The 23,124-nt window shown below is 36.8% G+C and overlaps 1 protein-coding gene across 3 annotated transcripts in view; it reads left to right on the top strand.

Annotated features, from left to right (window-relative positions):
• LRP2 (LDL receptor related protein 2) overlaps positions 1–23,124 on the top strand; it is a 113,874-nt gene that overhangs the window by 34,482 nt on the left and 56,268 nt on the right. For all 3 annotated transcript variants that reach the window (XM_027911526.1, XM_027911527.1, XM_027911525.1), the window contains exons 10-29: positions 860–988; positions 2,173–2,342; positions 4,611–4,834; positions 5,608–5,814; positions 7,469–7,671; positions 8,289–8,429; positions 9,291–9,494; positions 10,381–10,573; positions 11,723–11,848; positions 12,144–12,274; positions 13,012–13,149; positions 14,019–14,300; positions 15,571–15,810; positions 16,426–16,545; positions 16,923–17,039; positions 17,718–18,095; positions 18,977–19,225; positions 20,367–20,578; positions 21,007–21,191; positions 22,094–22,322. In XM_027911526.1, coding sequence (XP_027767327.1) covers positions 860–988; positions 2,173–2,342; positions 4,611–4,834; positions 5,608–5,814; positions 7,469–7,671; positions 8,289–8,429; positions 9,291–9,494; positions 10,381–10,573; positions 11,723–11,848; positions 12,144–12,274; positions 13,012–13,149; positions 14,019–14,300; positions 15,571–15,810; positions 16,426–16,545; positions 16,923–17,039; positions 17,718–18,095; positions 18,977–19,225; positions 20,367–20,578; positions 21,007–21,191; positions 22,094–22,322 — 3,878 coding nt within the window. The remainder of the gene's footprint in view (positions 1–859; positions 989–2,172; positions 2,343–4,610; positions 4,835–5,607; positions 5,815–7,468; positions 7,672–8,288; positions 8,430–9,290; positions 9,495–10,380; positions 10,574–11,722; positions 11,849–12,143; positions 12,275–13,011; positions 13,150–14,018; positions 14,301–15,570; positions 15,811–16,425; positions 16,546–16,922; positions 17,040–17,717; positions 18,096–18,976; positions 19,226–20,366; positions 20,579–21,006; positions 21,192–22,093; positions 22,323–23,124) is intronic.

Raw genomic sequence — 23,124 nt, 5'->3', positions numbered from 1 at the left:
AATGTCAAAACCATGTGTTAAGTGTTTTCAGAAATCTGAGTTTAAATAACCACTGTTAGGATGGAACACCAGACAGTGTTCACATCCGAATACCTTTTTTTTTCTTTATGAAAATAATTTACTTTTAAGAATCCTTGCTTTAAAAAAATGACTAGTTGAATATTTCACAGTTTTAAATGTAAAAGATTCTGCAGCAACCCTGTAAGTTCCTTGTAGAGCACATCTGTGAGTTCTTGCTGGGTCATCTTATCTGTGCACTCTACCTATATGGTATTTTACATGTCAAAATTAACTTCTTTGTACTTTTTGCTGTCTGATTGTGGTCCACAGCCAGCTTTTAATTGTAAATCAGACACCTGCTAGCATGGTATCTGAGCTAATAAACACTGCCTTCTAGCAGGACTTACTGACCTGAGCACTGCACTAACATAAAGGTAGGACTCACCTTCAGAGTGGGCTTAAATCCCACCGAGTGTGTGTGAGTGTGTGCAAAGTGTAGAGATCTGTTGCAGGAAGAATACTGCATAGACATGTTTGTATTGTGAAAAGTAGACAATGGTGCCCCTTCCAATGATTTTTCCTCTTCTCCTGTGGTTTGGGGTTGGTTGGTTGGTGGTTTGGTTTTTTTTTCAGAAGGGCAAGGGTGCAGGTAGATCCTCAGGCAGGAAACATCAGGTTTTTTTAATCCAGAAATAAAAACATTAAAACATTGTGGAAAAACATGCAAAATATCTTCTTCAATGCTATTATTCTGCAAACAGATATAAAGCAAGCAGAGAGGACAAACTTGCAGCTTCCTAATTATGACATCTGTTTTATACAAAGCATTGTTTATAAATATGCCTTATTCACTTGACAGATTTTGATGACTGTAAAATGTGGGGTGTCTGTGACCAGCTGTGTGAAGATCGTGTGGGACATCACCAGTGTCACTGTGTGGAAGGTTATTTCCTAGAGCATCATCGGCATTGTCGGGCCAACACTTCAGGTTAGTGCAGAGCTCTTCGATCAGCAAATATCAAAACTCTGCATACAGTGGCATCTGCAGTCTTGTGGAGCTGACTGCCTCATCAGGGCTGCTTCTCCCCAGATCAACAAATACCTTCTAGGCTCCATTGCTTTCTCAACACTCCTGACTTCTGCAGAGTTGGGAGATCATTGACAGAGCCTAACTGAACTAAGAAAATCTTGTTCCTGTGGAGGCAGTTTCCTGACATGCTCCCTATGGAACTCAGTGTGATCAAGAAATCAGGAAACCTCGCTTTTAGTAGAACTGTGCCATAAGGTGGTTTTGCTGAATGGTGAGATGAAGCACTTGCCATGTTCTTGGCTTTGAGTGTTCCAGAGTCTGAACTTGGCAAGAACTTTTGCCTCTCGGAGTGTGGTTCATCAGCTGTAAGCAGCTGCTCCTGACCTCCTACTCTATTCTGAAAGCAGGCCCTGGGAAACCCTTCCTTTCGGAGATATAATGTCCTAACAAGCTTTTGTGTGAGGCAGGTGTTCCTGCCTGCAGGAAATCAGTGGGAAGCTGAGTCTCTGATTGGCAGAGCTGATTAGCAGTGTTGCTTCTTAGAAAATCATGAACTGCTCAGTTCCCTCTTCCTTTTTACTTCAGCCACATCTGCAGAGCACTTATCTCCCAATTTCCTCACAAAGTTTGTCCTCAAAGAGAAATGAGCTTTTTGAGGTAATGAATTATGTCTGTGTTAGAACATACATATGCCAGAATCTGGAATGATTGTTCTGCTTCCAGAAAAATTCAGTATGTTTCACAAAAAGCTTTCCATTCAAATTAGTGTCTTTTGGGCCAGTGTGTTGAGTTTCTATCTTATTAATGGGAGAATTTCATACTTACTCTAAATCAGTTTCACTGGATTCATTTTAGCTTTAATAGAAATGGTCTTTTAGCATTTAGATGCAAAAGGGTTTTATAAAAGTTTTACCTTGTAGAGCTTTGAATACATGTTCCAGCCTGATTTTCTCCAAGTGTAGAAACCAAAGACAAATCACAGGAAGCTAGCGCTCACAGAAAAACATTTATACAGATGATAGTCTGAGCATCCATTTAGACCTCTGTCCAGTGTGTATGAACTAGTATGTATAGATTTCAATGCCCCTTTGCAAAGTATCATGGCTGCAGAATAGTCATATATTTGTCACCCCTGCTTTCAGCTGGTGTTGCGTCCATTATTTTTTCCAATGGCCGTGATTTACTGATTGGAGATCTTCATGGAAGAAATTTCCGTACTTTGGTGCAGTCACGGAACCGTGGGGTTGCAGTTGGAGTGGACTTTCACTTTTACCTGCGCAGAATCTTTTGGACTGATACGGTGCAAGATAAGGTGGGTAGAAATTTCAAGAAGGATATATTTCTGTGTATGTGGAAATAGAGAGCTGCAAGAGGCAGAATGTGTTGATAGGCCCTCATTTTTGAGAGCCAAAGCTGGCTGTATTTTTGTTTTCTAACAAAAAAGCTCCTTCAAATGTTTTATGTTAATGACTGCATTTTTTCAACTATACTATTACATGTGACATATTAAACAAAGAATCCTATTATATGGGAATGTCTTGAGCAACTTTTAATTTTACTTGAGACAGAGTCCAAAAAACTAATTAAGAGAAATAGTAGACATTCTTTCAAAACTGAACAAATTTTTCTTGGTAATTTTTTGAAACATGATCATTTAAAATGTAAAACCTGTGTGCCTTCCAAGATGATAAAAATCAGATTTCTTCATATACTTCAAATGGCACTGTAATTGAGCTTGGATAACAAATATTGACAGTATTTTGGGTAATGAGCCAATATTGTGTTACTTTTTTTTTTTTTTTTTTAAGAGAAATTATTTTAGCTTCAGGAGCTAAAATAATAGCAGAGCAGAGCAACTTAAAAAAAAACAGTCTGGAGAGTCCTGTGGAAGTTGGTTGTCACCCTTGTTCTTTTTCTCTGTACATAACTTATGGAAACTGAAGAAGTCCTAGGTCAAATGCTGAAACTCCACAGTTTTCCTCTCCATGTTGATTGTCATGCAGAGTGAAGGAGGATCCATGACCTAGCTCATGCTGACATTATGAGTGGATCAGTTTGGTGTCACTGTCATTATTCTGAATCCATGCATAAGAAGTGTAGTAAAATCTATATTTTCTACTGCAGTGCCATACTGGTTCTGTTGGAAGGCACACGAACTCCACAGCTCTCAAGTAGGACAAGATTTGTATGCACAATTTTTGGCTTGTTCGCAATTTTGGCATTTTTATTTTCACTGTTGTAGGTTCCCGTTGCTGCAGTTATGTTGTCAGTGGCTGAATTAAGTCAGGGTCAAATCTGCACTTTTGTGAGACAGGAGATTTATACTGTCTCTCTGTTAAAAGGTATAAACAAAAGACAGTATGGGGTTTCTCACTGTACACCCCAGATGGCCAGGACTGTCTTTTGTCTGCCCAAATATAGTTTAATCCTAATTAATTAATTATGATTAATTAATTTAATTAAGTCCAAGCTAGTATATCCAGATGAAAACAATAACATTTAGAATTTTCTTAAATGATGAATATTTCCACCTGGTGTCTTAAAATAATAATATTATTGGGGCATTTTTGTAAGATTAAGATGCAAACTAAGCCAGAAAATTGTGGGTTGTGTTTTGTGTCATCTTTATCTCATTTAGTGTACTGCCTGATAACCTAGTGCCCATAAGCTCTTTCATCAACAGGGTTTCCAAAGAACAGAATAGACTGTCAAGTGGCTGTCTAGATTATTGTTACCTGGATCTGAAGAATATTTTAAATGATACTATTTCAGCTCTTATTTTCCATGCATATATTTACTTGTGGTAATCTGTGTTTTTATAAATACATTCCAAACCTCATACTGTTGTTTCAAAGCTTTTCTAGCTTTTTCTAGCTTTTTCTAGCTGATTTCTAGCTTTTCATATTACCCAGTGTTATAATCACATGATTACTGGATTTCTAACACTGTGTTTGGACTGTTTGCTTCATGTATCTCTGAGCTTGCTGGTAAAATAACAACACTATTTCTTCTTGAGCGTGATGCTGTTAAAATTAGCCTTAGGTAAAGGAGACCACAAGCTGAGACTTCTCCTTCCTATCAGGACAGAGAGCTTTCCCTTTCTTTCTGCATTTTGCAATTTCCCCTTAATGGTCAGTGTAGTAAGAGCTCCCCCTCTTGTTTCTGGTCACTGTTGAGAGTTTTGCTAAAGCATGATCATTTGTTGTCAATCAGTGAAAATACTGTGGTTCCACGAAAGCAAGATGCACTTTCCTCATAATTTTTTTTGGTGGTTTGTTTTTTGATTTTGTTTTAAATCCAGTAATTAGTCACTTTTGCTAAAGCACAAGGCTGCTTTAGTCTGTTACCTTGTCCATTTTGCAGAAATGCTAGTTGAAGGCAAGATTCCTGTAATCCTTGCATTGTTTTCCAAATTTTTGCAAAAAAACTCTAAGCTAAAGGGTAGCTTAGTGGGTAACTTTGTTGTAGCTGGTGGCCAGTTGTGGATCTGTGCTCGGTGTGATGATAAAGGACAAGTACCATGTGCCTTGTCTTCAGCAAAACATCATGCAGGCACTGACAATATTTGTATTGTTTTCAGGTTTTTTCTATTAATATTGATGGCTCTGATTTACAAGAAGTATTAAATATTTCGGTTGACACACCTGAAAACCTAGCAGTGGACTGGGTTAACAATAAACTATACGTGGTTGAGACCAGTGTGAACAGAATAGATATGGTTAACTTGGATGGAACAAACCGTGTGACTCTTATTGCTGAAAATCTTGGAAATCCGAGAGGAATAGCACTTGATCCAACTGTTGGGTAAGTGATAACTTACCAGGTAACAGTAAAGGATGTCAGAAATTCCTATATTACCCATGCAAAAGGAGGACAACTAAGAAACAGCAAAATGATCTTTTTAGAATCAGATATAGACTATTTTAAAGATTTGTATTGTATCCTAACCTATTCTGCACCTTAAGTTATGAGAGAGCTCTGCACTGCTTTTATTGCCAGTGTGTGGAATCTGTTTCATGGCTGGAGTCGTATGTGCACAAGCAGCACTGAAAATAGGAACTGTGGAATTGCCCTGCAGAGGAGCAGGAATTATCCTCGGAGATTTCTATTGTAATACCATCCATAGACCTCCAACTATCTGAATAAAGAGGTGGAATGAAGCCAGGAAAGTTAGAGTCTCCTAACCCATGCACTTCAAGAGTGTGTGTGAGCCATGAAAACGTGGATCCTCAGAGAATGGGAAGAGGAATTTCATGTGACTTGTAGTCTGGGCTGCTGCTTTCATAATGCATCTATTTGGTTCATTTCTGGCAGTAAACTTAAGTATGTAATTTAATAAGGAAACAAACAGTATTTCTGAGGTCTTTGGGATGAAAGCATATATTTCTGGATATATTCTCTAAAAGACAATGCAAATTACCTTCTTGTGTAGAAGGTACAAAGTATGTTTTCATAGTATCCCAGCTCTGTCCTGAAAGGGTACTGGTTTTAAATTCCATGTCAAATGTTTGAGTTTCCTGTAAAATCTTCAGGAAATATGTGACATTTTTTTTCTTTTCCCCCCTCTCCCTCCATAGTTACCTGTTTTTCTCAGACTGGGACAGTCTTTCTGGTGATCCTAAAGTGGAGAGGGCCTTCATGGATGGCACAAATCGTCAGGATCTGATAAAAACAAAATTAGGCTGGCCTGCTGGAATAACCTTGGATATTGTGTCAAAGAGACTTTACTGGGTTGACAGCCGGTTTGATTACATTGAGACTGTAACTTATGATGGACTTCAAAGGTAGGAGAAATATTATTTCTTGGAGGTTACAGATATACCGATCATTTTGTATCCAGTTCAAAGAAAGATTTGTCTAACAAAATGATATACACAAAGGATGAAAATTACAACATAATAAATGTGATGCACCTTCATCTCTCTGGTGTTATGCTACTTCTAGACTGTCCTTAATTCATCATTCTGTGCCCTTTTTCTACCTTGAATACTCTTGTACTCATTTTATAATGTACATTTACAGTACACCACTGCAGTACACATTTTTACAGCATTTACTTTTTATTATTTTTTTGAATTATACTCATTGTCTTCCATCATAGTTTCTTTGCATTTTTTCATGAATGAATTTATCTGAAATAAACACCAAAACACCAATTTATGGCTATTAAATGCTTGTCTTACATTTTATAAATCTTTACTGTCAAAAATTAAGTCATTGCTCTCCTGTTGTGATGCTGGGGAGACTAAATCACAACCTGCAAGAAAGGAGTGCTTGAACTTCTATGGGAACGTATCTTACAGTATGGTGTTAGCAGCCTGCTTGTGTCTGCATCTGTGATTAGTGTCAGTTACTCAAACGGAAGAAAAAAAATGTCCCCTTTTGCTTACGTTATGTGGAGTGACTTGAAACACAGTCCCCTGCTCATTTGACAGGTTTGTTGTTCAGTGTAGTTTTTTCACTTATAAAATTATAATGTTATCGTGTCACCTTAATTAGGGTTTGTAAGATGTATTCAGTAAAATAGATAAGACGTGTTTAGTAAAATCTCTGGGTATTGATGATTAAAAACCTATCCCTCACAGCAATACCAAAAATTGTGTAGGTGTTGTGCATCTGGGCAAGAGGCAGTGGCATAGTCTGTGAAAGATGTTAAATTAGTTCTTCCTGTCCACTTGTGTCACATCTTGCATGCCTACAGCATGAACTTAAATCACTCAGGAAACTGTTAGAGTAGTGCTGTAGAGTTAGTCTGATTTCACAGGGCTTCCTTCACGACTCTGTGAAAATAATAATGTGCTGTCATTTTTATGTATTTTGTGAGGACTTACATTTTTATCTTTTTTATTTTAACACTCTATTTTTATCTCCTAATATTTGTCCAGAAAAATATTGTCACAATATCTTTCATAGAATAAATACAATTTATTAGCATTTGGTTTTCATTGGTTTTGCATAGGTGAGTAATTAAATCCAGAGGAAGTTGTTCTGTTTGTTTATGGTTTTGTTATTGTTGATTTTAGCTGGTGGCTTGGACTTTCTTGTTGCATACATAGGATTTTATTTTTGGCCAGTGGCTGTTGGGGCCATACATTTTTTACATTCAAGGTTTCTTGAATATTTCAAATTGCTACAGATGTCTTTGATTTCCTCTGTTTGACCTCTTTCTCCAGTTTTTTCTCATGGATCTTTTTCCGCATTTGTGAGTCATCACCTTTACTCACTGAGCTTTCTTGGAATTTGCTATTACTTTATGAATCCTGTATGTTTATCTTCATCTCTTCAGTTCATTTGGTATTTTTCATTTGTATTTTGGTAGCTTCTCTGTTGAAACAAAAACCAGTGAATGAATTAAAAATATTGTATCCTTTCTTCTGTTAATAATGTTATTTTGTAGTTAATATTTTGTAAATAATTTAAAAATTAACTTCATAACAGGAGAACAGTAGCTCATGGAGGCTCACTGATTCCTCATCCGTATGGAATCACTTTATTTGAACACAACGTTTATTTCACTGATTGGACCAAAATGGCAGTGGTGAAAGCTAACAAATTTTCGGAATCTAACCCTCAAGTGATCTACCAGTCTTCCCTGAGACCTTATGGAGTGACAGTTTACCATGCTGCCAGGCAGCCATATGGTAAGACTAAAAGTAGATTGCAAAGGGACATTTAGGAACTATTTTACTAAGTTGGTAAAAATTATGAGACTGTTATTTTGGTGTAAAGAACTAATAATTACAATACATAAATTTCTGTTGTAAAACTGGACTGATTTTTATCACACAATGGTTTCATCCAGCTCCTGTAGCTAATGAACTGTCAAATACAACATAAAAACAGGGAGAGCTTGGAGTGATATTCGGTGGAATCAAACTTGCGTTTTGGAGTGATCCTGATGTTTGCAACTTTTTTCCTCAACACTGCAGTGAATGCAGTGGGAAAGGCTGACAGCATTCAAGGAATTCTGTGAGATATAATTCTGAAAAAAATACAGAAAATTATAGCCCCAATTGTGACCTTAATGTTGTGTACTGTCTGTGTACTGAGCTGAATACCTTGAATGGTGGTTAGCTCTCACATGATGTTGGTGCATTCCAGGGTAGAAATGGTGAGGTTTGTTTTCCTTGTAATGTAACTCTCATATGGTCCACATACCTTATTGTGGATTTTGAAAAAAATCCTGAAAAATCAAGATAATCATGCAATTAGGTTAATATAGGAAGTTATAAACCTATCTTGCTGTATTATTTTCCAGCAAGAAATCCCTGTGGAAGTAATAATGGGGGATGTGAACAGGTCTGCGTTCTCAGCCACAAAACAGATAATGATGGACTAGGTTATCGCTGTAGGTGTATTCTGGGCTTTGATCTGCATGTAGATGGACGACACTGTGTTGGTAAGAAAATGTTTTGCAATTGTTGTAAATAGCGCTGTTCTGTTAGCTCTAGAATTATGTCTAGAACATCTTTCTTTTCTTCAATAGCTTTGTGGGTTCAGTATCCTGAGGACTTAATGGTTTTTCACCACAACTCTTTTTGACAGCATTAAATGTAATCGTTTCTGCTGAGGATCATTTCAAACCACAACAACTTAAATTCACCACCTTTAATGACTATTTTAAAAGAGTTAGGTACAGAATATTAAACTCTTAATCCTGAAATCAAGTATGAATGCTTGCTAATATGTAGCTTTTTCATTATAAATCTGCTTTCCTGTGCAGTAATGTGCAGATGAGGTTGGTCTTCTGCCTTTGAACACACATGGCAAGAATAAGAGATTTAGTTTTGGAGCTGTGGGTATCCATCAGTGTTATTCTGCTTCCTATTTAGTGCAGATGGAGGCTTACTATGACTATCTATTGGCAAATTATCCAGATATGTTGCCTATAGTTTTACTATTTGACCATGTGTTTATCTGGCTAGCCCAGGTATGCTCTATTTGTATGGAGGCACCACAAAGCCTGGGAGTTATTTTTTTATAGGTAATTGTAGAGAGGTGAGCACAGAGGATGATTTCTGCTTCCATAAGGGTATTGTTTGCTGTAAAAGTGTATTAGGACCACATTAACAATGCAAGAGGAATACTTGACCGCATCACGTAGTATTCTGGGTTGTATTTTGTTTTTCTTCAGTTTTTAGGTCTGTGAGTATTTAATCCCTATTTTCTGATTCTTCTTTTTCTTCTACTTCCAGGCTATTAGCATGGAAAATAAAGCTTGTGAAAAAGTAAAGACTGTGTCTGATCTGTTCTTTTGCAGCTGTGCGGCAGTTTCTGCTGTTTTCATCCCAGATGGCAGTGCGGGGGATCCCGTTCAATCTCTCCTCTCAGGAAGACGTGATCATACCTGTAACCGGGAGCCCTTCATACTTTGTTGGAATTGACTTCTGTGCTCAGGATGACACCATTTTTTTTTCAGATACAAGTAAAGACGTGATCTATAAACAGAAAACTGATGGTTCAGGTGAGAAACATGCTTGGAAATTGTAGAGTAATTGTGATAAGAAGAGTAGAAAATATATCTTTCTAAAGAGAAGCATGAAAAGCCACATTGTGAGATATAGAGATAAATCTCAGTGCCATCCCAGTAATCTGGAATATGTTTCTCCAAAATGTTTGTAACAACTCATATTAAGCTTGTTGAAGTCTTCTGTTCTTTGACAAACTTGCTGAATTTATTTGGGAATTAACTACTTATAACACTTCTCACAACTAATTTTTACCCTCACTACACTGTTTATGCAGAGAAGTATGCCTTTCAGTAGTATGAAACTCAGTTTCTATTTTCATTCCCCTGTCTGGAGAGAAGGATGTTTGTTATGACATTGTAATATAGTTAAAGAACATTATGTTTGTGAGACTTCTGGAAATCCTATTTGTGCTAGTGTTTCTCTCTGCTGTTTGTAATGCTGATCAAATATACATTAAATCAGCATATAGTTTGCTTGCTGCCTTGGGTCAGGGTAATGGTTGACTGCAGCTGACCTTTGGGTTACTATACAAAGAGTAGGTAAAGTCTGGCTGTTGAGCAAGATGTCCTTACTGCATGGTCCTTACTGACCTCTGACCTTCATTCATTAAACTCCTCTTGGTGTAAACTTAGTGACAGATTTTTCTCTCATCTTTGGCTAGTCTGTATTTCCCCTCTTTTGTGCTCCTGAACATATACCTTCTTTGTCTAGAACAAAGGGCACCCCTCCCTACCCTTTGTTATTGGTCTTTATACTGAATAGCACAGAGGCAGCATTTTTACAAAAGGGAGACACAAGTTTTGTCAATAGAGTACTGCAGCCATGTTATTTCCTCTGTTCCTAAACATTTACAATCATTCTGTGTGTTAAAAATTCTAGGAAGAGAGATCTTAACTGCTAATAGAGTGGAAAGTGTTGAAGATTTGGCCTTTGACTGGATCTCTAAGAATCTATACTGGACAGATCCTCGGTACAGGAGCATTAGTGTTATGAGGCTGGCAGATAAATCTAGGAGAGCTATTGTTCAGAATTTAAATAATCCTCGATCAATAGTGGTTCATCCTGTTGTTGGGTAAGTTTAACTTTGATTCTCAAACTATATGTACAAATTTAAGGTTTAAGCAGAATAGGTGAGATTAGATTTACATCTGAGTCTGGATTCTGTTCTTTTCAAAAAACCATCTCTTTTCAGTTGTGTTGTCTTTTTTTTTGTTTGTTTTATTCCAGCCTAGGATTCAGCACCCAGAGGAAGGGGCAAGGTGAGGCAGATTCCACAAGACAAAAGCCCTAAAAAGCACCATTGTTTTTTTCCTTATTCTTCTGTTTATTGATAAACAGGCAAAAGAACTATGTTTCTTTGTATCACTCAGATTAGAAAGCTATTTCTCATAATTGAAAGATAAAGTTTTCTAAATTGTTTTTAATGTATTTTCAATTCCCATGTACTGCTAACATTGGTACTGTAACTTTATCTACCTGAATTTCTTTATTTGAAACATATTAAATACTACTGGTTGTATTTGATACAAATGTTTCAATATATGATTCAATACAAAAAATGAAACCCTGTTTTTCTTTGATGGAAATTCTTACCTTCAAATTCTATACTCTGTGTTATTTGCCAGTGCTGAAACTGTTTCTTTCACAGCATTCTTTGGCTTCCTAATGCCATACTACTGAATTTCCTAATTCTTGGATATTGATTTTTCATGAGTAACCAAATACACTCTTTCGGAAGTAATCTCATAATAATAGTGTTGGACCTAAATCCCTGGATATCCCAACATTTTTTGTGTGCAGCTTTGTGAAGTTATTTAACACTAGCTTCAAGTCCTTGGCTATAGGCTTAAGGCAAATGGATCAGGAGAAAATTCTTTGTAATATTCATTCATACTTTTAATTTTTATCTCGAAGATGCGTTTTTGCTTGATTCTTTTTCCCTATCTGTACTTAAATGAGAACCTTAACAATTTTAACAAAGCTATGGATAGTTAATAACTAAAGGGACAAACTACTTCCAAAGATTCTGGAAGTTTTATAATTAGGTTAAATATTAATTGTTGGTACCACTGCCAGTTGAGGAGAGGGTCTACAATTGTACCTTTTTTAGGTACATGAAAGATATAGTACAAAGCAGGATGTTAAAACTGTTCAGATGTTTTCTCTGTTTAACCACATTACATAATTAGTTTTATGTGTCTTTTGACATGTGCCCTTTCAGGTATATATTCTGGACAGATTGGTTCCGTCCTGCAAAAATCATGAGGGCCTGGAGTGATGGATCCCATGCCTTGCCAATTGTGAATACAACGCTAGGCTGGCCTAACGGCCTGGCCATTGACTGGAGGTGAGGGCAGCACGGAGGGCAGAGGAGCTTTTGGAGCCAACGTGTTTCTTCCCTTAAACTGTTAGGGATTAAAAATAAAGGAATTGTGTCAGGCTGCATGCACTGGGACTCTTGTGTTGAAGAGCTTAACTTTCTATTGGTTGAAAAACCTTAAAATGTAAGATTTTCTTAGAATCCCTCCCCATACACCCTAATAGCTTCTTGTCAGGTTTAAGATTATTATTTGAGAAAATGTTAGAGCTTCCTAATTGACATAATGCCATTTGAAGAAATATGACATTTTCATTATTTTTAGCTCTCTAAGGCTGTACTGGGTGGATGCTTTTTTTGATAAAATTGAGCACAGCACCTTTGATGGGCTGGACAGAAGGACTCTTGAACATATTACTCAGATGACTCACCCATTTGGTCTTACTATTTTTGGAGGTAAGTATAGCACTGAAAAATACTATCTATCGTTATAACAGACTTTGTTTTCATATGGTGATCCATGAGTATGTGAGATAAAATAACAGCCTTTGCAATATTGCTATTCCAAAAGATGCACTGGTGAAAGTTTCTATTAAAATTATATATTTAGTACTTCTTGTTTCTTTTTACAACAGGTTTTATGTATATCTGTGTAGAAATAATTTGAGGCAGGTCAGTTAACTCAGTGCAACAAGTCAGATATGCTGTGCTAATTATATTTCCAAGGTGGGCTACTCATGCTAGACAGACAAAGTAAATCACAACTCTAGAGATGGTCAGCAATTTCACGATTTTAATAATTGTATGTAGAGTTTATCACTGAATTTATGTTGTGTGTGAAGAAAGATGTCAATATATGACCCCTTTTAATTGTGTATAAAAATATCTTCAAAAATAATGTAAAATTTTCTGGAAAGTAGTGTTGATGAATAGTTTTAAAATTGTTTTGGAATTTGAAATGTCAAATGAGTTTGTTATATTTCATTTTCAGTGAAATCTGAGAAGGTTTGATTTTTATAAGTTATGTCTGCTTATGACTGAAGGGCTCACTTTGCATTAGAGTGATAAAAGTCCTTTTGTCTTTTTCATGAAAAAGTTATGAAAAATGGTTACATTTACATGAAAAGTCTTCCAGGGTTTTTCTCATTATGTTTGATATTGCTCTATAATATGCTGAATGTTTCTCAAAACAGGTTATGCCTATTTCAGTGATTGGAGACTTGGTGGAATAGTTCGAGTGAGGAAGTCGGATGGAGGTGAAATGACTATTATTAGGAGGGGCATTAGTAACATCATGCACGTTAAAGCCTATGATGCTCATTCCCAAATAGGTGAGCTCTTTTATTGTACAGATGAAAGACGTGAAGTAGCGAATGAGAGACAGAATATCAGGACAGCAGATTTCCATTTTCAATTCTAGGAATGGCTTTACTGAATCTTAAGGGACATACAGGGGAGGCAGCATAGGCATTAGCAACATGTTGGATATTTCACTGTTTTGTGACTGTATGCTGTTTTCCTCCACCACTTCTGTTACTTTACTTAATAACCTTGTAAAATGAAATTATGATTCTGCTGTGTGTAATTATATAACCAATTACAACTTTGCATTTTTTTTCTGGTAGAAGTTTCAGTTTTCTTTTGAGGAATTGGATAAATGTTTATTAATCAAATGACTATTCTTTGAGTGATTACTATGCATAAATATCTAATTTTTTTCTTATTTTCACTGCTGAAATCAATGCAATTTCATGATCTAAACCAAGGACTTGGTATTGTAGTTAATTTAGTAAAGCACCCAATGCTCTCATCAAACATACCATGTAGTAAGGCTCACTGACTATTTGGTATCCAAAGACTGGGTCAGGTCTCCCAGCCTTGGTCAGACAGAGCTTCTTATTTGTGGTAGTCTACTTCTTTCAAGACAGTTGCTCAAAATTGTCAGAAAATTGGATTAAATTTCATAGCATGTTCTTAGCTTCCATAAACATTTGTATCAGTGAAGAGTATACAGAACGGGATACTTCTTGTTTGTTATTACTACTATTGTTACCACTGTCCATGAACTTGACCCTGTTTTGTAGTGTATGCAAAGCCAGGATTCGCTACAGCATCTTTTTTTACAGCTACTATGCACTTTTAATTGTTCCCAGGCTGTTACCATTAGTGTGTACATTGACCTTATCTACCACTTTTTAAGGCTCTAACTACTGTAACAGAGGAACAAATCCCAATGGAGACTGCAGCCATTTCTGCTTCCCAGTACCAAATTTTCAGAGAGTTTGTGGTTGTCCCTATGGCATGAAGCTGGCTCCAAATCAGCTGACATGTGTTGAAGATCCATCCAATGAGCCACCCACTTTGCAGTGTGGCTCTTACTCATTTTCCTGTGGTAATGGAAGATGTGTGCCCCAGTACTATCAGTGTGATGGTGTTGATGACTGCCATGATAACAGTGATGAACAAAACTGTGGTTCTTCAAGTAAGTAATCCCTGTAATGTGCAGTTAGTGTTCGTTGTTTGCAGTTCAGGCACTTCAAGACAGTATGGCTTTGTTGGAATAAACCCCATTTTTTTAGGGTTGCGTCTGTGAACAAATCCTGAAACCTCCCTGGGAGATTAGTTAATTTCAAAATTATTTGGATTAATTAGTTACTTTGGAAATTATATCACAGTATTACAGGATTCATAACTAGCTACCTGAACAATGCATGAAAATACTCATATCTCACTAGTTCTCAAAATTCAGTTTACAGAGTAACAAAAGTTTATCTTCTAAAGAAAAAAATTGTCTTTAGTCTTTAGTTTTTTGTAAATTTTGAAAGATACTGGAACATCACTTGCTTGCCTTATTGTGATGCATGGGGAGAAACAAACCATCTTCAGAAGGTGAAGAGACTTAAAAAAGTAAAACCATAGGGAATATAACAAAACCATATGCATTACCTAACCTTCCTCTAAGATTAAAGTGGCATCTTTTATTTCACTTAAAATCTGAATAGAAGTGTTAGGTTTTTCTTTATATTTGGGCACTGCTAAACTATTTGTTAAATCTGAATTTTTATGGTGAAGTGAATTAAATGCACATTGGTTCGTTTCCTGGTTTTACTGTAAAGTGTCTCTCACAAAATATTTTGTTGATTGAGTAAATTGAGAGAACAATGGGATAATTAGAGTTGATAAGATACTGAAGATATTTATGAGTCTATTTTGACATATCTGGTGTTTCTTACCTCAGAGTGTTAATTCTTTTAAATCACAAACAAGAAAGTAGGACACATCAATAAAATGTGCTCCCTAGTGCAAAGGACTCGCTAGTGTGACTAAGGTATAAACTCTTTCTCATTAGTGGGCTATTCAGAATAACTAGAATGTCTTTTGGGGAAAAGGAAAGTATATAGCCAATGGCTCCTTGAAGAATTTAATCTTCTTGTTCTTTAGATCATTTTGAAGGTCTTAACATTTTAATTTTTTTATTGATTCTTGCAATTTATAAAAAGTTTGTAAGTATTCTGTTCAGTTCTGCATCATGCTGCATAACAGACATTTTAATTCTAAGCACTACACATTGTAGAATTTGATGCATGTTTTAGACATTCTGTAAGTATACTGAATGTCCAGATTGCTCTGTCAGGAATGGCAAGTTTTGGAGATCTTTATAAAAGTGATAAAAGTGTCTCTCTGTGTGGTTTTTTTTTTTTGTGTGTGTGTGTGTGTTTTTTTTAATTATTTTTTTTATTTTTTTTATTTAGACAATACTTGTGCTTCATCAGCTTTTACCTGTGCCAGTGGACAGTGTATTCCAGGTCGCTGGCATTGCGATAAACATAATGACTGTTTCGATGGCAGTGATGAATTGCACTGTCCTACACAAGAACCCTCTTCATGCCCTGGAACACAGTTCACCTGTGATAATAAAAGATGTATTCCAAGAATCTGGCTTTGTGATACTGATAATGACTGTGGTGATGGTTCAGATGAAAAAAACTGCAGTGAGTATTGTGACTGTCTCTTGTTTTATAAACAGCTGTGTATATCGACATAGATATGTCTGTTGATGTGAGGATGATAAGTGAAATTGGGAAGAACTAATATTTAAATTAGACTACTATTTTGTGGAAAACTTGTCTAATTTGAACTACCAGAGCCAAGTAGAATGCAGAAATATAATTAAGAAAAACAGAAAGATGCAAATGTGACAGTCATAATCATGGTGCTGCATCATATCATCCACTGTAATTTGCAGAAAAAGTAACTAAAGGTTAGATGTTCTAAGTGATCTTCACGAGTGATCTCAGTAATGACTTATGGTGCAGTCGGCTAATCTAGGCTGGAAGTTTTTACCAGCAGTAGGATATTAGTTTTTTCATATGCTTCCTTTTTCATTATTTACCACTAAGTGGAATCTTCTGTTTATTTTCCATGAGTCTGAGCCTAGATATGAATGGACAATTACCTGATATTAATATATTAGTGCTTGTAATTTATATGATTGCTAGGTGCTGCATTATATGCTGCAAGTTAGTGATAAAGTTTTTCTACTGTTTCAGTATTGTTCTCATCTCAAAAGAGAAATAAAACACATCTGCATGTATTGTCATTAACAGCTTTTGCAGGTACTTGTGAACCCAGGCAATTTCAGTGTCCAGACCATCGCTGCATTGACCCATACTATGTCTGTGATGGAGACAAAGATTGTATAGATGGTGCTGATGAGCATGACTGCAGTAAGTGTAACTTTATTTGTTGAATGCCTCTTTATTGTTTCCTCACTCTTGCCCCCTGAGGAGTCTGATGGTGACCTCACATTACCAGCTCCAAGACAGCAGAATGCATAATAAGCCTATCCATAAATTAACCCTGTTTGTGATGCTTGGTTTAATGTTTTAGTAAGCCCTTTGATCTCTAGGCTGGTTGTGGAGGGTTGAAATCTGTCTCCTCTGTTTTCTGTAAATACCAAAGTCACTGCATTTTCTGTATCTCAGGGAAATTATGGTCCTCAGTGGAACTGATACCATATCAGACTTGGGCACCTATAGGTAAATTCAGTGCAATCTAGTGCTGTAAAATAAATAAATAACATGAATATTCTTTAATTTTGCAGTATATAACTGCAGTGCCACAGAATTTAAATGTCTAAGTGGAGACCAATGTATCAGCACTTACTACCAGTGTGATGGTGTTTTTGACTGTAATGATCACTCAGATGAGACTAATTGCCGTAAGTATATTGATGCTGAAAGAAAGACTTCAGTTATAAAGTGATGCTTCCGGAAATTTCCTTTATCTGCTATGTTGAATACTGTCCTTAAAACCTCAATATTCTTTTTAGGGAAACCTGTCTATAAATCATTTTTCTGAGCAGAAATTTCAAACACAGTAGGTTCCAGCACAAGAGTATCATAGAATCATAGATTGCTTGGCTTGGAAGAGACCTTAAAGATCATCTAGTTCCAACTCCTCTTCTGTGGGCAGGGACACCTACCACTAGACCAGGTTGCTCAAAACCCCATCCAACCTGGCCTTGAACACCTCCATGGATGGGGCATCCACAGCTTCTCTGGGCAACCTCTTAGAGTGCTTCACCACTCTCACAGTAAAGAATTTATTCCCAATATCTAATATAAACACACTTTCTGTCAGAGCACATATATGCTTGTTCAAAATATAACAATAGTTAACTTGTCTTGTTTGCCACATTATAAAGTAGGAGTTAAATTGGTCAGATTTTGAAATGTCATGTAGATTAAATGACTGTGACTCTGTGGCCTGATCTAAAAGCAATAGAGTTCTTAATAGTATTGTAAGTAGTTATATAAGAAATTACCTGAATACAGTGATTTTGCTTCTTTGTCAAAAATGGAAACAGCTTCTGAACTGTTGAATGTCCCTGTTTTAGCTACAAGACCACCAGGGATGTGCCACCAGCATGAATTCCAATGCCAGTCAGATGGCAATTGCATTCCTGATAACTGGGAATGTGATGGCCATCTTGACTGTGCAGACGGCTCAGATGAACACCACAGATGTCCTACCAGAACATGTCCTCCATCTCTTTTCCGCTGTGATAATGGCAACTGTGTCTATCGGGCGTGGATCTGTGATGGTGATAATGACTGCAGGGATATGAGTGATGAGAGAGATTGTCCTACTCAGCCTTTCCGGTGCCCCAGCTGGCAGTGGCAATGTCCAGGTCACAGTATCTGTGTGAACCTGAGCAAAGTATGTGATAATTCTGCTGATTGTCCAAATGGAGCTGATGAATCCCCACTGTGCAGTAAGTTACTGTTCAAGATTATACTGTAGTCTACCATGTGTTATGGCTTCAGAAAGAAATGGAATATTCAGCATGCTTTATTTAGTGTTGCAATGTTTCTATCAGAAATGTAAGCATGCTGTAATTAGAGCTCAGATCATTCAGTGGAACTTGCTGGCAGTGAAAGGAGACCACAATGATGACTGATGAATTCATGAGCTATGTCTAATCATGTGCTCTGAATTCCAGTGACTTCTACTGACTTGAAGTATAGGTTTTTATACAACTACATGGGAATGAGCTTTGTGTTCCTGAACACATTCACTAAAGCATAGTATGCTTTAAATGCAGATGAAATGTGATTCAGTCCTTAAAATTATCTTTTAAATTTCTAACTTCAAGAATCATGAAAAAAATCTAGAAGCTCACGTGTAGCCAGAATTTGTATTTATGTTGATTATGAGTTGATTTAAACATGATCTTTTTCTTTCTTTCCTTCTTTCTTCTTTCTCTTTAATCAATGCACATTCTCAGATGAACCCCAGCCAGGTATGATTATAAATGATTTTAAATTATTAATTATTTATGCAATTTTAGGTTTGGAGTTGCACAGTAACTTTTGGTATATTTCTAGCTATTTTTGTAAAACTTGTCGAAATGGTTGGACAGCATTCATTTGATGGGATTTGGTAGCACCTGCTTTGTTGTTACCTGCTTTTATGTGCATTGTGTGTGTTATATTTTGTGTAAGGGGGGCAATCCAGTCTCACACTACGTAACTGATGATTCTGCAGTCGTGTTTTAGCAGCAGTTAGGCCAGTAATGCTATTGTAAAGAACTAAATTTAGCATAAGAAGCTTTTGTTGACTCTCTGCTTATTTTGTTTCCCAACCCAATTTTAGATCAGGAGAGCTGCTCTGACAATAATGCTGGCTGCACTCATGAATGTATTCAAGGACCCTTTGGAGCTCAGTGTACCTGTCCTATTGGATACCAGCTTGCAAATGACTCCAAGACCTGTGAAGATATTGATGAATGTGACCCTCCAGGCTTTTGTAGTCAACACTGTTACAATGAGAGAGGATCTTTTAGGTGTTACTGTGATGAAGGATACATTTTAGAAACCAATGGGAGGACTTGTAAAGCAGCAGGTGAGGAACATTGAGGTCAATCTAAAAAATGACAACAGGGTCTAGAAACTGTCCAGCTTTGCCATTTAAATGTTGTTTTCTTTTAAAAGAGCTGTTGTAAACAACCACTTAAGAGTTGTTCTTGGCAGATGACCTTGAGTATTAAAGCTATCAGCTGAGGAGTTAAATGGAAACTGTTATTTCCTTGAAATAATATATTTAAATTAACACTGTGACTTTTAACCCTGGAATCATCAAAAATGATTTTCTGGAGAAAATTTATATCAGACACCTTTAAGCCATAGGTTAAAATTTGCTCTCTATAAAGTTTGACGCTCACAAAGTGTTTAAATCACAGCCTTTCACATAACTTACCTCGTACCTATGCTGCACTTCACTCATTTCTGAGGAGCAAACATCACTGATACAGCCTTGCTGCCAGTTGTTCTCTATCTCTGATGTAGTATAATGGCAGTATGGAGGAGTTGTATACACAGTGGAATTTGTCACCACAGGTTTTCTGGTTTAGGGATATACTCAGGTCGTGGAAGACACTTGCATTTTACCTGCATATAAGTTTGACGCTTACTAATGGAGGGTTTCTCATTGTTTGCTCTCTTTAAGGTTGCTACTCTTCAGCTGTTTTTCAGCATGTTATGAGTGTAAGCAGCTGCACAGCAGCCTATGGCTTTCCTGTAATCTTTTTCTTCTCCCTGGTTCCCAGGAAGTCTAAAGGAGGGCAAAAAAAGGCAGGTTACAAAGGAGGAAGAACCAGGCTGCATAGATTAACTGGTGGTACAAAAAACTTCAGGGGTTGCATCAGGAGTGGGACATAAGAGAGATTTATGGAGGAATGAGTGTTGGATGTCAGCAGCAAACTCAGACAATGGGGAAGAAGACCTGAGGTCCAGATATGAGCCTAGAAAGGAAGTCTGTAGAAAGAGTGGTAGAGAAAGGATGGAGAAAAGCCAAGGCAGATTAAGAAGTCAAGCTGGACAGACTGTGATAATATATCTTGGCCTGTGAATTGATCTGAATTTTCCCTTTCAGTATGTATATATTGATTCTATAAAGTCATGCAAAATTATTCAGTGTTTCTTTTTCTCACAGAATTACTGTCGAATGGCTTATTGGTTTATTTTAATTTCTACTCCTTTGACAGAGTCGGGGAATCTTCTTTTGCTGGTGGCAAGTCGTAACCAAATCGTTGTGGATAACATCACTTCTCAGTCACACAGCATTTATTCTCTGGTTCGGGATGGGACCAATATTGTGGCTATTGATTTTGATTCAATCACAGATCGTATTTTTTGGTCTGATACAACACAGGATAAAATTTGGAGTGCTTATCAAAATGGGACTGACAGAAAAATAGTAAGTTTTGCTGAGTTTTTCTTATGTTTTGTAGAGAAAATGAAGACAGTGTATCTTCAGTTAACAAAGGGGAAGAGGAAAATCCAAACATAGTAAGAAGAGACGTAACATTGCCAAAGTGAAACAACTTTGTAGATGCTAAGCCAACATTTCGTACAGCTTTTTGAAAAAGAAGACTGAATGCTTTCAAGAAGTGCTTTTTAACATCAAACTATAGGCTGATTTTTCAATAGACCTCAGGAAGTTAGTAAGAGTGTTTGGCTTTATGCTTTGCCAGCACTTTGAGTATGTACATCATGACTCATTCTGCATATTAGACCTAGAAAATGTTGGAAATTTGGTTCCCCATTTTCCATATCTATAGAACTGTGAAGTGTAAAAATTTATTGTCAACTTCCCCCTCTCCCCCTTTTTTTGTTATTAAACAGGTGTTTGACAGTGGTGTCACCGTGACCGAAAGTATAGCAGTAGATTGGATAGGTCGTAACCTTTACTGGACAGACTTTGTTCTGGAAACAATTGAAGTCTCTAAAGTGGATGGGAGCCACAGGACTGTGCTGCTCAGTGAAAATATAACCAACCCAAGGGGACTAGTGTTAGATCCCAGAACTGAGTAAGATTTTTTTTTTTAATGTTTTGTTTTGAAAAGATCAGTATTTTATGATGTAACTATTAAAATTTCAGATCTACCCAAATTGTATTGTAATTTTAAATTACAAGTATAAGAGAAAACTTAAAACAATTTTTAGAAACAGTGTGTTTGCAGAGTCGATTTAATATATAAATTTGTGAGGTAACTGTTGGTGATCTGTTGCTCTGTTTCACTGTGAAAAGATGGCTTTTTTCTATAAAAGATTTTCCTACATTTTCTTCCTAGTTAAGAGGCGTTAATTCAAAATTATGATGTATCATTTTGGTTAATGGTATACCACAAACTTATATGTGATTTAATGTCATATGCCTTCCTTCATAGCCCCAAGTCAAAAATAATTACCTATGCTGTATTAATGTTATCACAAACGCACCTTCCCATTTCAGACAGCAGGTGGCGTAGAGTAAATGAAATGTGATGATTTGAACAGTCCATGTATGAACTTTTACTTTTTTTTGTGGTCTTCAGTGCCTTGAACTCTGTTTACTGCCAGCCACATGGGGCTCTTCAGTTTTAGTGCTGTTAACATTATCACTAACATTACAAAAGTACAAACCTGTATCAAGTTTTTATATAGCAATCAGAGAATCAGATTATAATCAACACTGAAAAACAGTGACACCAGTGGCTTCTATATACTGCTATTACTGACAAATGGAAACAGCAGTAGAAGTGTTAAAAGAATTTTTACAACAGGAATTATGGTAGTATCTCAAATAAGCATATTGCTGAAATAAATTATTTTAGTATCATTGTGTATGACTGTTCTTAAAAAGGTTGTTTCTATTTTTGGCCTAGTGAGTCTTCTCTCAATAGGCAGCTAAGTTTTTCCCAGATTGGTAACCACACGTTACTTTTTTCAGTGCTCATGTAATGTTCTGGACTGACTGGGGCCAAAACCCTCGGATTGAAAGAGCCAGCATGGATGGCAAAATGCGCACAGTGATTATTAATAATAAAATCTATTGGCCCAATGGACTTGCCATTGATTACCCAAACAGACTTCTCTATTTTGCTGATGCTTATCTTGATTACATTGATTTTTGTGATTACAACGGAAACAACAGACGACAGGTGGTTGCAAGCGATCTGGTAAGACATTAATGAGAAACTGGTGTTTTCCCATGGCCCTGCTGATAGTACTTAAAAAATGTATTTTCACAGTTGTAGATTTGGATGTATTTTCTTCAAAATACTTGGGTGAAGCAGATGTGAAGTATTTTATCTGCTTCCTGCTGCTAGAAAAAGAGGAATTGCACATCCTATTCCGTCTCGCTGGAGATCTTTAGTAGAACCTGGAGCTTGTGTGTAGACTTAGTGCTTTAGATCATTCTTGTCTGCTCTGTCTGCATGCATGAAGTCTGAAGGTGACATCTGACACTGCTGCTACTGGGAGGTGCATTTGCTGTAGGCAAATGTAGTACAAAAAGCCTGAAAGAACTTTCCGCAGTCACTTTTTGTGAGTGATTATTGCTCCTGTTCTTGACAGCAGTGAAGGATTTTGTGCTACCAGGACTTGCTGTGTGCAGCAACTTCATGAAGACCATCCCTCTTCCAGGCTGTCTCTCAGTGAAGTGCTGCTGGCAGCTTGTGGCCCTGTCTGTACCAACACAATAGTTCAGATGTTCAGTTGGTACACAGAAACTTGTATAAATAACTACATGGATGTTTTCAAGAATTTACCCTTGGGGCTTTTACTGATCACTGGAGAGAAAATTTGTGTGAACTGGAAGCCAAGGCAATCTTTCCACTCCTAGTTAGCTGAAATTTAGATAAGCCACCTTCTTTTACCCTCTGGTAAATTTTAGGGGAGCGTATCAGGGATGCAAGTTCTTGACAGGTCTGTAACTCTTACTAGACATTTCCTATTGTGCTCCTGAAAATCTGCAATATG

This window comes from Empidonax traillii, unplaced genomic scaffold (genome assembly GCF_003031625.1).
Source record: "Empidonax traillii isolate 1590-97213 ecotype Southwest subspecies unplaced genomic scaffold, ASM303162v1 scaffold33:size3420811, whole genome shotgun sequence".
NCBI classification, from domain to species: domain Eukaryota; kingdom Metazoa; phylum Chordata; class Aves; order Passeriformes; family Tyrannidae; genus Empidonax; species Empidonax traillii.
This window is presented reverse-complemented; position numbering and strand designations above follow the sequence as displayed.